This window comes from Pelmatolapia mariae, linkage group LG1 (assembly GCF_036321145.2).
Source record: "Pelmatolapia mariae isolate MD_Pm_ZW linkage group LG1, Pm_UMD_F_2, whole genome shotgun sequence".
NCBI classification, from domain to species: Eukaryota; Metazoa; Chordata; class Actinopteri; order Cichliformes; family Cichlidae; genus Pelmatolapia; species Pelmatolapia mariae.
The window spans coordinates 29,400,907-29,415,413 of record NC_086227.1 but is presented as its reverse complement, the minus strand read 5'-3'; the positions used below and the strand labels follow the sequence as shown (position 1 = coordinate 29,415,413).

At 39.4% G+C, this 14,507-nt stretch overlaps 1 protein-coding gene across 1 annotated transcript in view; it reads right to left on the bottom strand.

The window, feature by feature from the left end:
- LOC134630679 (RNA polymerase II elongation factor ELL-like) overlaps positions 1-14,507 on the bottom strand; it is a 36,387-nt gene that overhangs the window by 4,074 nt on the left and 17,806 nt on the right. The window contains exons 3-11 of the mRNA XM_063478205.1: positions 10,587-10,714; positions 8,435-8,598; positions 5,641-5,885; positions 2,904-3,028; positions 2,352-2,454; positions 1,651-2,137; positions 965-1,016; positions 450-621; positions 310-354 (exon numbers count right to left, since the gene is read on the bottom strand). Coding sequence (XP_063334275.1) covers positions 310-354; positions 450-621; positions 965-1,016; positions 1,651-2,137; positions 2,352-2,454; positions 2,904-3,028; positions 5,641-5,885; positions 8,435-8,598; positions 10,587-10,714 — 1,521 coding nt within the window. The remainder of the gene's footprint in view (positions 1-309; positions 355-449; positions 622-964; positions 1,017-1,650; positions 2,138-2,351; positions 2,455-2,903; positions 3,029-5,640; positions 5,886-8,434; positions 8,599-10,586; positions 10,715-14,507) is intronic.

Below are 14,507 nucleotides of genomic sequence, written 5' to 3'. Positions count from 1 at the left end.
ACCATACAATCCACAGTCTCTCAAATAAATAAAAAATAAACAATAAATAAAACAATTTCTTTCTCAACCACTAACATATTGAGGTTCAATCTTAAAGATTGTCTTTGTTTAGTTTAGGTTAACTACTCGCTGTTTAATAAAACCAGCTTTCACAGAATTTAATTGCTTAAAAAATCAAGCTATTTAAGCATTGAAATGTACATTTAAGACTATAAGAGCACAAAAAAAGAGGAGCAATAGATGATAAATCTGAAATAAATCTCAAATATGTGAACTACAAGAAAAACGACTTCAATGTGTCTGACTTACCTTGCGATACTTGTTGTACTTTTCTAGTATTTGGTCTTCCATTGTCTAAATGGTACAAAACACAAAGTTGTTAATATTAGTTTCCACATAGAGAATAACAGTCCAAACTGAGCACTTGCATATCTGCATATATCATGTACCTTATATTCTTGAGTACCAGGGGACAGGCTCTTGATTTTAGAGCCCAGCTGAACGAACATGTGAGTTATGGTGGCAATCCGGGAATGGAGGTCTTTGTACTCATCATACTCGGCGCAGAAATCCTCCTGGTACTGCTCACGTTGCTCTAAACTCGTTATGGGGCTGTATTTTCTATAAGTAGACACAGAAACATAGTGTGTGATAATGTAAGGACCACCACAGACGATAGAAATAATCTTATGCAACATTGAGCCTTCAAGAGACACTCTTCCATATGAATTCTTTCCTAGAGATACAATCACAATATTTTTTATGCAAATTTCTAAACTGCCTATTTCCCTAATTTCGTTTACTTCTTGTGTAGTACCTCTTTCTGCCACAAGATGGTAGCACAAGCCAACAATGTCATCCTACACAGTTTGTTCTTGAATCCTTGTCATCTACTTCATTTAAACAAAAGCAGAAGATTCTAGCAGGTAATGGAAAAATAACTTGAAAACATGTTCAGACTTACAGCACATAATCTGGCTTCTCCTCAGAAACCACAGTATTTGTTATGTCAGGATCTGGAGCAAGAACGTAAGAAAAAGAAAATATCATTAGCTGCAGTCGAATCAGTACAGTCATCCATGTGGATCTCTGCCATTGTCTGAATATTAAGCAATGTGTTTTTTGTTTTGCTAAAAGCCACAGTGTGTCTGTGTGTGTGTGTTCATCTCTGCCTCTGTTCAGACTAGCTAAAAGCCTGTGGGTGTCAGGAGACCTCTAGGCTTAGAGACCCAAGCTGTTGTTGAGTCAGTCAGCCACATAACACACTGAGGACTCAAGAGGGGGAGCTTCAGGGAGCACATACAGTCATGAGATAATACTGTGCTGATACAGCACTGGGTTGCAAGGGGGGACTTCACATGCACTCACCTGCCCATTTATTAGGTACACCTGTTTAACTTTTTGCTAATACGACTATCTAGTTGGATTTAAATGGACGAAACAGCGCAATTGCCAAAATAAACTGGAAGTAGTTTAATTTAACACGAGAGGCAGCAATGATGAAGGGGCATTTAAATCCAGCTGACAGGAATTTGGGGGAATGTTGGATGAAAAAGCAAAACTACAATCACTGACTTAATGATCTGGAAAACATTACAAGATGTTTTTTAGTTTTGTTTTTTTTAATACACAGGGGAAAAAAGGCCTTACTGTCAAGTTTGTCTGGATTCTTCTCGAGCTCATTATTCGTCTTTAACCAGTCAGTCCTATGGTCGTCTTTCAATTTCTCGCGCTCCTTGTCCTTGTGCTTTTTCGATTTCTTCTTTCTGTGCTGGCTGTTGGCGAGCTGTGGCTGAGCACAGTTGGAGTCACGCTGGGTTGGCTGGAGGCTGTTTACTTTGGGTTCTTGCTCCCTGGTCTCTGAAACAGGCGTGTCAGAAGTGCTAGATAGTTTGTGCATTAGAGGAAAGGAATTATGGCTCCCTGGTAAACCATTTTGGCTATCAGTATGGTTATCTGTCCTTTGAAACTCAGTCTTTGTGTGGAAACTTGGGTTAAGGGTAGGAGTTGCATCATCGTGTCCTCCTTTATTGTTTAAGAGTCCGTTTACAGCTGGCTGCTGTTGTAACCTCTGGTCTGTGAGTTTTTGTCTCTTAGCTGCTAGTCTTTCCTGTGAGTCAAAAGGCACAGGGCGTTTCTAGGGAAACAGACAGGGAAAAACAAGAAATACATCTCTGAAACATTTTCATACAAACTTCATGAATAAACTTTAATTCCAGCAGACAAAGGTAAAGACTAGAGGGCAAAGGGCACACATTTACACTGACGTAACAAAGGAACATCCGTTCAGAACCACATCAACCACTTTCACACATACTGAAAGGTAAATGGAGAACAATACAGCTATTTACCACTGCAGGATTTTTTGCTATGCTTTGATCCTCTGACGTCCTCAGTACTGATGGGTTTGGTTGAGGATTTCGCGACTGGTTGCCAATATGTGGCTGCAACTTCCTATCAAACAGAAAGAGAGAACAAAGCAATCAGACACAACCAAAGCACCTTTGGGAATTTCATAAACACCTAGTCTTGCTGGTTTACAGAAGCCCGAATAAGGCCGAGCTTAAAGGTGAAAAAGATTCTCTGTCTAGCAAGGACACACAAGGTCTGCCTCTGAGGGCTGACTAGCACCTATACAGAAACATGTGGGAGTGAAAGAAGATGTGCAGGAGACCTTACTTTTCTAATGCGGTGAATAACAAGTGCAAAATGAAGTTTCAATGATTCAGTCATCATCTTGTTATTTATGAGCTAACACCAGTACCACCGGGCAATTAATAAATAAAATACATCAGGCATAAAAGTGAAAGGGCACGTTTACGTACAGCACGTTACACAGAAACAAGCTGTTTAATGAGAGCGCATAACTTGCATCCATATGGGACCCCCTGCCTCTAGCCCACCTGGCCAGCAGCCGGCTGACAAGCTGCTTCTCCTCCTCGTTGTAGCCTGGCCAGTCTCTCTGCACATGCCTGTAGAAGTCATCTCTCAGTGAGTAGCTGCTGTCTTTGGGGTTCAATTTGGCCACCTAAAGAAATATCACACAACACACAATGTTAATTCAAATTCCTATTAAAGTTAGAAAAAAATATTATTTATTAGTTACTCCATGCCAAACGGTGAATTTTAATGTGACATTCACTGTTTTTTAGCTCTGTTTTTGGTCTCCACCAGCCCCAGAGGAAAGCATCTGCTTCAATAGCAGTTAAATATTGCCACATGTGCAACAGTTAGTCATCAAATTTGTTTGCCAGAAAGTGGTTAGAAAGTAGGGAATAAGAGGTTATTTTTTCCTGGATGACGCACACATTTCTACTTCTTAATTAAGACAGAATTTAAGTCATTGTATTTTGGCTAGAAATCTCAGTCATACAGACTCTGGCTGTTACTGTTAGGAAGGTTGGGGCCCTTTCTGACCAGGCATATGCCTCATTTAATGTCCTCACGCAACAAATCTCTCAGACACACTTCTTTCATCTGATCAGTCATGTAAAAGTGAGGAACATCCTTTCTCAGGAAAAGTAGCCAACACCTTTATTTCTTTTAAGCCTTTTGCAGAGAATACAAAGCTGCTGCCTTCAATCTGTTATGGCGACAGGATTCTGCCATTCAAAAACACCCACTGCAGTGACAGAAAGCACCATGCAGATGATTGGAATAAAAGATGAGGGTGGTTTCTTGGTCACAAGAGTAGCCAAGTCATAAGTGCCTTAACCTTGGATTCATGATGATAGCTGTGGTTGCAAAAACACTTTCAGTCATACAGAATCTCAGTGCTGACCTCTAAATGCTTTCCTCGTGGATTTATGGGTTCAATCACTCATTTTGAATGATATCGGATGAAACATTAAGTCCATTTTACATATTTTAGTCATTCTAACTGTCAAAAAAAGAAAAGAAAAAAAGAGTATAATCCAGGATGTGGTCAACTGGTATTGACTTGTGATTGACAAGCCATTAGCCAATGAATGCCGACTGGATTTATACAAATCCAGTCCACAGATTACAACAAAAACATCAAAAAGGGTTAAAAATTGTCTTTGTGGTAATTTTTAATCCTTAAAATATACTAAACCTCTTTTTTTATTTTTAACATATCCTCACATATGCAATAGCAATCGATATCAACGTGTCTTATATTCCACCTACTAATTTGTCAGTAAGTTGGGCTTCTTGCAAACTTGTTTCGATTGGGATAATAAAATATGAAATGGTAGAAAAATAAATAAAAAGACTACTCAGAAACTTAAAAACACAAAAGCTGCCACTACCTGGATCCATTATCTGCTAAACCCGAAACATCCACATTCCTGAAAGGCAACAACACTTTCTCAGCGTTTCCGTTTCCATCCGAGCGTCCCAGATTTTTTCCCCTCACATTCTCTAAAGACATCTATCTTTCTGAAGCCTCCAGACAGAGGAGTCTGCCCAATAGCAAACAATCTCTGAAGACACAATTACAGCAGCGACCTAATTACTCTTACGCACTGAGACAAGAACCACATGCGTGTACAGACATCAACTAGCAGAAGGCCTGCAAAACAGACAAACAAACATCACTTAGGAATAACTCAAAAATATTTACAGGAAAGCAAAAGAAACTTCTTAAAATTAGATCCCGGCTTTGATTAACGCACAAACGGTCCTGGTCTCTGTCTGCACACACATTACCACAGATCTGTGTTGTTCAGAGCTTTTAAGTGCTTTTCAGACACTCTGACAGTGTCAAAATGTATTGTTTTTTTATGTTAAATATAGTAGGGAAACACATACTTGATTTTCACAATGTGATATTAGTTGAATGTCAGGCAATGGCCATATACAGTGTGCAAAAACAGAGCCAACACAAGCACATTTGCTTGGCTGGAAATGTAAATCACTCTTGTCTTGGTACAATGTGCAAAACCATAGCGTGTTTTTTAAAGTTTTATATAATGACAATTAGGTGTGTTTAAGGATGTTCAGGGAGTATAATGTACAAAGTCTACATTTGAAAAACAATATATGCATGAGATGCTGCGTTAGGCATGCGTGTGTGCCAAGCAGCAACCGGTGCAAACATGTTTACATGATGATTAAGGGAAAAAAATGTTTGTCTCTACAATCATTTTCCCCCTTTGGGACAATCTGTAGGAGTTATGCATTTTCAAGGTCATGATGGCTTTAAGTAAAAACCATACACTGTATATAAAAGATGGAAGTAACCACCGCATCATTGTTTACTAGTTATTGAAACCACCAGCTGTCTTTTAGACTCTGTCGCTGCTAAATGACTAAACCAGTTTAAAATCACCAAACTGGAACTCTAAGCCCTGCTGTTGGAGCTTTTTAGAGCATTTTAATGAACAAACAGTATGGTCTCCTGTGTGGTACGCATTATCCAAGTTTATACTTCAGTTATGGTGAGTCAACTTGTATTATACTAGTATGGTACTACAAATTATATCTTTGTCTGAACAGTGCATCCACAGAGTTAATGGGTGCAGCTTTCTTACCCAGGAATCCCCTTTTGGATCCAGAAAACCAACATGATGACACTGCAGTGGCTAAATCCATCTTTTTTTACACTCTGTGGTCTCTGCATGGATGCAATTGCTTCAGTTTTTGTACATTTTGTCTACAAACAGTGTTTCTAAGTACCTCCTCCAGTATGGCACCCAGCTCGGCCTTATCTTTGGGGCTTGCTTTTTCTCTTTCCAGCCACAGCAGCAGCTCTGGTTTTCTGTAGGGTTTGAGAACCAGCAGGTGGACGATGCGATCCTTCAGGGGCTTCTGCATTGAGGTCGCCATACTGCCATTCCTCCGGTTATTGACAGAGTACTTGGAGAAGCTGCTGTCTGAGGTAGGGAGAGGGCCTGGCCTCTTCTGGTACTTGACACATTTACCTGAACACAAAGTAAAAGAACAAGATCTACGATGATGCATCAGTCCGCCTGTGATTTAGGATGGATTAACTTGGATGACATTACCTCAAAAGATACACACATTATGTTAAGTCTCTGTATATTAGATGGCATTGCAACATATCTTATAACACATTCTTCTTCTTCAAGTATCTCAATAACACTAAATGAATCAAATCAACATCTAATTATAAATACTTTGTATGCCTCGAGGAGCGGGCTTAGAAAAAGCAGGATATTTCACATTTTATTGCAGGTGGCAAAGCAGAAGCCTGTTTTGCATCAAGCAGTTTTGAGAACTACCTGAAGAGCTCTTCGTTGAATTTCATACTCTCCCTTCTTTCCATCTGTTTGCATTTATATTGCTTATAGAAAAACCGTATCACTGTATTAACCAGCCAGTGGCCAAGAATGCAACATTAACTTTGATTTTCTTGTATTGCTGTTTTAGCGTCTGAGTTTTCTCAGTATTTTTTGCCTTATTGTGGATTGCGCTAATCAGTTTCACAAGTGCTTACTTGAAAATTTTTTATATTTTGCAGTCCAGTTATAGACAGAATGGATTTTAGTGTTGGTGTTTGCATGTTGCATGTTTTATTACATTTTTATGGCTATAGTTAAGAGTTGTTGGTTACTTGTCTCATGTTTTACCAAGGTTAATACTATTTGCATTGCTACTATACCAATCACAGTACACCTACATCTCTCAAAAGGTCCTCTTATGCTGGTAAACCTATAACCTGATAACCTATTCTGTGTTAGGAGCTAAAAATGTAGTTCTGAGAACAACTGTTTTCTCCAGTTGATGCAGTAATTGAATTCAGTCTACATACAATATTGCACAAGGAAAACACCAGGTGCATGCTTTTGAGATCGGATTGCAGTGCAGTTTTGTTCTGTTCTTTGCATGGCTTTGAATCACAATTTAGTCTGCCAGGGGTCTTTTATGTTTTAAAATTGGCCAGATTATCTATCATCCTTCTTTGTCTGATTTCCTGTCTTTACGCCTTACCTGCTCTATGTAGCTTAATTCAGATTTTATTAAAAGAAAAAAGAAAAGAAAAGAAAAAAAGGAAAAGGGGAAAAAGACAAGAAAATACAACTGTGCAATTTTAAGCAGGGATACACTTCTGGGACAATTCTGAAATACTTTGTGGGTCATCCTGTGGAATTGCAAGCACTGTCTTACTGGGGTCAGAATGTAACACAGCCACGCCTGGTGGATTCCTGAGGTTAGAGAGAGAGAACCCCAGCAATCAGACAATCTCCTATGCAAGCTGGCGACTGTGGGAAGAAAGAGCTCCCTTTTTACAGGAAGGAATCTCCAGCAGAACAAGGCTCAGGGAGGTACAAGGAGAAAAGAATCTTAAGGCAGTGAGATCTGAGATAAAATAAACAGATTTTAAAAAAATGATGAACACTTTACTCGAGATATCATCTGAAACCCGCTATTTATAGATCACATGTTCAGACTTGCAGCTACTTGTCCTTAGATGTAAAGATGCCATTGATTATTGCTTGTATCTCCAGTGAAGACAGATGGGGCATGTTAGAGCAGTGAAAGCTACGTCTCTCTGTGCTAATCCCATTACGGGTTAATCTGCGCTTTGCAGGTCAGTGTAGGGGAAAGATACAGGAAAAGAAAAAGTAAGTCCAACAGATAACTTCATGCATATGTACTTCTATTAGTCATTTATCATGATGAAAATAAGGAGAATTATGTCATAATTATTGTGTGGGGATTTATGGTGTGCCAGATACGTGCTTGATAGGGTTTGGCTTTCTTTCTAATAAATTCTGTGAGAGTTACAATTTATACTGCTTCGTCATGTTCACCTTAAGATCTGATGTTACACAATCCATGCAGTATTAATCTGGTTCAAACCAACTAGAGTTGCAGCTTCCCTGGAGCTTCAGCACTGACATGGGGGTCCAGGACAGAGCCAAGAAAAAGTTTTGCATAACCGCAGCAAAGGTTAGAGAACAGGGAAAAAACACAGAAGGTAGCTTTCAGGTCATCGTTAGTAAAACCTGCACGTCCGATACAGCTCTCATTCTGCAGTAATCTTTGTTTTAGAGACATGGCTCCATTAACTATACTTTTCAGTTGTATTAATGGTAAGGGTCTGGCAGTGAATCGAAACTCCCTGAAATTAAAGTTTAAAGACAGTTTCTGACTTTGAACAATGGCAAACATTAAATATCGGAGACAAGGCTTAGCTTTTGTCTTGGTATAACCAAAAATACGGCCTACGCATGTGGTTTCATCGCATATCAAAAACAGGAAAGTATCTGGTTTTTAGCTTCAAGCAATAAATAAAGGAATATTTTTCAAGGCAAATATTCCTTTTACTTTTATTGGTGCTATTATATTTCTATTTGGGTTTTTATACGGCCTCTTTTGTATCCACATCCAAATTGCTGATCCCTCTCCAACTAAAAAGCTATTTGGCCCTTCCACATGAAAATCTGCAGATGTATCATCTTCGATTTCGGTTTTCCTGCCACAGAAGCCTTGTGCTTAATCTTACTTGGATGTGTTGCTCCAGGTTTGATCTCAATGGCAGAGCGGCTCCAACTGTCCTTCTCCACCTGCGACATCCTCTCGCGGGTCATCTGGTAGGAATCATCGGTGGCACACACAGTGATCTTGTCCTGGATGCTGCCCTGACCTTCCAGCTGCTCGCGGCCGTCACTACAAAATAAAAAACAGCCAGCTGTTGAACTCCACGCCATTCTGCTGCTTTTTAAAAACATCCTTTAAGTTATCTCAAAGCAGGATGCCAGCGCAGAACCCTTGCAGCAGAAAGTGGCTTTGCGGCGGAATCTGGCTAAACCTGTGGTTGCTGTATGTTATGTCACTGTCTAGATTTAGCTCTGCAGCCTGTGACATGTGAGAAAGGCTATATATCTTGGTTCAGAGCAGGACAGACCATGCAGAAAAACCGCCAGGATTAACTTGGCTCCTGTCGGCATGCTTGCAAAACAAGAATCATCTTGGCCAAAAGTAAAAAGTTAAAATAAGAACCTGGGCTCCATTAATGGTGCAAATAAATCAGAGATTTACAGAGCTGGCAAAATCCAAAAAACAAACAAAAACAGAACAAAATAAAAAAAGTAGCAATTCCTGCTAATTTGAGACATTTTCACTATACAATAACATAAGTGACCAATGGCCAGTCTTTCACTCTGTCCTCCAAATATCAAAACAAATGCAGGGGGCAACGGGAGCAAGATATTGCTGTCATGCTGATGTGCTGTTTCTCTTGGCTGCAGTAACTGGCTGAAATCAATGCTAGTTAAAGTTCAGGCCACAATTAGCCATCTGGCACCAAGAAGCCGCAACAGAGCATAACCTTTAGTTTCCAAGCATATCCACTCCATAAATAAGGCAACGCGGGTCTCAGTAATGAGAGGTTCGGCCCAGAAATTTACAGGAAATTACAAGTGCCCCATGGTCTGTACGGTAAGATGCAAGCAAACAGTCTCTTCTGATTTGCGAGCATAGGGAGACAGTGTCTTCTGAGGTTATGAGCCACTACAAGAGGATCAGACCACTTACACATCTGGAAGCTCAAAAGTGTACTTTGCAAAATTCTCCAGAAATGATGCACAAGCAATACGCAATCCTTCTTCATAACCATTTATGACCCACTGGAAGTGGGTAGTGGTGTACTTCTTTGTTTGCATTTTCTTCTGCATTTGGAACATTTTTGGGATGCAACCTTCAGACAATACGTGGATGCCAGTAGCCATGTATGCAGGCAACCAGTTACCAGACTGAAGGGGGCTGAAAATGTGGATGCAGCAAAAAAACAAACAAACAAACAAAAAAAAACAAAACAGTATTATAAATCTCCTTCCAGACTGAATCTGAGGCTGGCCTTCACCCAACCAGCCTAAATTGTTGATGCAATGCAAGATGGATCTTGGTTTAAACATTTTTGCAATCCTTTATTTTTCTTTTAGTTTCTTGTTCTTAGCTGATAAGAGGGTTAAAGGTTCGATAAGTTGTCCTTACAGAGAAGCTCTTTTGCATACTTTTGTTGTAATAAGTGATTATTTGCGTTGTTGCCTTCATATCAACCCAAAGCATTCTGACCATTCTCCTCTGACCTCTGGCATCAACAAGCATTTTCATCCAGAGAATTGCCACTCTCTGTATATTTTATTTTTCTGACTAGTCTCTGTAAATCCTAAAGATAGTTGCGCTTAAATCAGCTTTCTTCCCCATTCTGGTGCTCTGTTTGAACTTCAGTTTACATGGCTAAATGTACTGAGCTGTTGCCATGTGATTGGCTGGTATGTGGGTATGAAGTTTGTGTGTACATCTATTTGGTCTTAATAAGTGATAATAACCAACATAAACGTTAGCAGCATTTTTTAAGTCTGCAGGTGGTTCACTGGGGTTGTGTGTGTGTGTGTGTGTGTTCTGGCAAATTCGGTCAGGCATATTGAGCGAGAACTTTTGGCTGCGCTTATCCAGAGAAGAATAGCCAAGTTTGAAGCTTTAACAAAGAGTTCTTTTTTTTTTAAACTGAAAATATTTGCCAAAATTCTTTGCTGATTAATGTAACGGGGGAAAAGGGATTTTTGATTAGTCTTCCATGGTGCTCAAAGTTGGAACTTGATTCAGTGACGATAATAGTACTCGACTTGTGAAAATAAGTTTCGGATTCATACCTCGACACATACTGATGGATGCAGTCAAAGCTGGCTTGTGGCTGGTCTTTGCTGTCGCTGGACAAGTAAAAGGAAAAGACACGGAGAGCAGAAGGAGAATCTGAAGTGGGAGCTGGGATCTTGATGTACTGTGGAGAAAACAGAGGAAAAGATTTTTATTTTAGCAGATGCAAATAACAACAAAGTCAAATGAATGACCAAGTTGCATAAGCGTGTTAAACGCACCCACATAACGATGTGCAACATGTATTCCAGGTTTTCCTGCCAGCTGATTTTGTCCTTAAAACAGCTTATGTAAATATTGTGTGAGCATTACCACGCGAAGTAAAAGAATGGTTTTATTGTTTCATTTGACTGCCAGCTAGTTGCTTTAACTTATCATTTTCCTAAGAGATTAAGCGTCTTTTATCATATTTCAAACTGTCAACTCATTGCAGGGAAAAGCAATTATCTACTCAGCACAATTTTAGGCAAGCTGATGCCAGATGCATTTAAGCCAAGAACACGGGACCATCCAAAGTCAAGGTTTTTGCAATCAACATAAATCAGTGAAGTTTTTATTTTCACAACACAATGCCACAGAAATAAGACTAAGTAACATGCACAATAATGCATAATACCACCAAAGGGTATTTACTTTATTTCATCAACAATTTTACCCAACAGGATGTTAAATGGACAAAAAGCAGACTAAGACTTCTTTTAAACTTCCAGTGGGGTTAATAAAATGCAACCAGGGGCCTTTAAAAAGAGGCTTAAAAAAAAATTAAAATCTAACCAATTCTTTGTCTTAATAGTATGGAAATGTGTCAAATGTCAAAGTGAACAGTCAGTGAACTATCACTTGAATCAGCAAATTTATAGCAAGTTTTTGCTTATTTGTTTGGTTTGTGTGCAAAAGTGACACCCCCCCCAAAAAAAACAAAAAACCTATACTGTGCGCTGGCTGCCCAGCACAGCAGAGCAGACACATGCAGATAGCATGGTTTCTACAGGAAAGGGAACAACGGTGAAGTTCACCGCGAGGGGGAGGAGGATAAATAAAAACATTAAAAATAGCACACAGAAAATTGCTGCTTTGTGTATTTTGACTTCTATCTTCTGTGCGACAGGGGCTAAGCTGAAACCTCCAAAGGGAGGCGCCCAGGAGACATCCTAACCAGATCACAGAACCACCTCAACTGGCTCCTTTCCTTTTTAGCAGTACTCAGCCACATGATACGATGTGGTTCTGTGTAGAACCTACGGACAACCAACGTACTGCCACATGGTGATCTTGAGGGAAAGGTTCCTTTATCTTGTTCCACCACCACAACACAAATTACAATTTCATTTATTCACTGTAGAGCTTACATTAAACTCAAACATTCAGTGACTGATATTGAAAACATGACAGTACGCAAAATCCCTTTGGGGTTGGGCCAGGAAGAGCACCTGACGTTAAAAAAATTAATTAAAATAACAATATTTGTTGCTAACCTGCTGTGGCAACCCCTTATGCAAATAAAGGAGCGGCTCAAAGTAAGGCAAGACAAGTTTATTTATATAGCACAATTCAACAGCAAGGTGATTCAAAGTGCTTAGTTTCTACATTACATTACATACAATGATAAGTCATTAAAACAATTAAAATTAAAACTGGAAGTAACAGCTCTTGCTCCTTTGAGCACCCCATATTAAATTGGCAAAAATGGTGCAAAATTCAGCAAAATCAACATGGTGGACTTCCTGTTGGATCTGGAACGCAAGTCGTTTTTTTACTGAACTTTACTGAATTTTATTGAAATTTTGTAGGTGGTGCTATTTACAGATTTCTTTCCTCAAGCATGTGTAGCTCTTCAAAAATGCAATTCATTTTTATAAACAACAAAAAGAGCAATTTCATTAGCACCTTCGTACCATTTGTTCCCCCCTAAAAATCCCACTCATGTGTGCACAGTAGTGTCTGATCCATACCGCACACAGGTTGGAAAACGCATACTGAAACCAGGCGAAACGTCAAAGTCTGTTACAGAAGAAATCTGCCAACGCAATGTGATGATTATCTCTGGGGTAAATTGTGGGAGATGATTAAAAACAAAAAAACAAAAACACTACACAGTTGCTTGAGATCAAACGCTTGGACTATGAAAAATGAGCTGTGGAGAAATACTGCATTAAAATGACAAGGTTTACACACCTTTTTTAGAAAGAACACTGAAACATGACTGGCTTTATTTTTTTGTTTTGTTTTCGTAGCATTTCAACAGTCTCGCATGTACAATGAATCACACACACACACACACACACACACACACACACACAGTTTCTCTCAGAGGTTTTAGACACTTTGTACTGCTCTGTAACTTTAAATAAATCTCCTTGGGTAAGCAGTGTTTTTAAGAGTCCGCTCCACTGAGGCGTCCATGAGATCTCCTGGCAGACTCAGTGGAGCGCAGCAGAGCCAAGGCTGCAACCTCCAGGGCAGACCAATGCATGTGAGTGTACACACACACACACACACACACACACACACACACACACACACACACACACACACACACACACACACACAGACATATAATAACAGATTTGGAAAAAGGAGCATGAGAAAAAAGTTAGGATCAACGTTGATTTGACCACAGAAAAAGATGTAATTGTAGGTCTGTGAGCAAAATCCTGAAATATTTACTTTCATTTATGGGAAATTTGTAGAAGCGTTTGTTTTTTGCTTTTTTTGAAGGGGCATATGAGTGAGTAAAGGCCAGTTCATCAGCTACAGGAAATACAGTGACTGAGTTGAGTCTCAGAGTTCAGAAGACATCCACATTGTCATCGCAGCTATTCGGCACCGTCTCCTGACAGTGGCCGGGGGGATCAGCAGTTTCATATCGGCCCATTCTTCATACTGCTGGCAGCTGTGGCGTCCTTTTGGGTTGGGAAGCAGCTTAAAGTGCAGATATCACGGGGGATTTCCTCTGCTTTCTCCTTTTCTGTCCCCTCACTACATGACTGGTTTTATTCAGAACACAATGTGCAGTCCCTGCTCAGATTTTTCCAGCTCCAAGTGTGGACGTGACACAGATGCTCGGGCTTGGGCATTAGCACTGAACGGTACAAACACATACCACAGAATGTAGTTTCTAAGTTACTTAAGCTGAATATAGTGTAAATAAAGAATCAGACTCTAAAATAGAACTTATGATTGGTATGCATGCCCTGTTAGAAATTACTTTGTTTTCATTAGGTATATATTTACATTTAAATGGCGGCAATTACACAACTTTAGGAGCCAAAAATGATTACGCTCAGTTTTCCATTAAACTCACATTCTCACATCTCTGCCTTTATAAACACTTTTGCACTTTGCACATGTTCGAATGCTCATTAATGCAAATATCCAAGCAGCCAATCACATGGCAGCATCTCAATGCATTTAAGCTCAAAGTTCAAAATATTCAGAACCATTTATTTATCTCATTAATCGATGATCAAATTGTTTGTTTTGAACGTCACCAAAGTGTCAGACTGCCACACTTTGTAAAAGCAGTTACTTATTTTTGGCAGTTCTGACATATTTACACCATTTTTCTGGTTTCTTGCTTTTCCCCCACCACTATTTGATACTAACTGCTCATGTGTTTAATTTAAAGCTTCGATTAGCAAAAGATCAACTCCCTTATGTTTCACCTGGGTGGAAAATAGTTTCTATTTCTTGCCTCCTCTATATGCAGAGATATAAATGTTGAGTGCATTTTGGATAAATTAGCAAGTACAATATGGTCTCGTGTGAAGAGCTGAAGGTGAGGAATTGATGTCTCTACATATCTAGAATAAAGACATCATATGCTATGTTTTACGTGTGTGCCACTTTAAAGAAACAACAAGAGCCTCATAGGCTATTAATCTGAACAAAACTAATACTGTTATAGGGAATTGTCT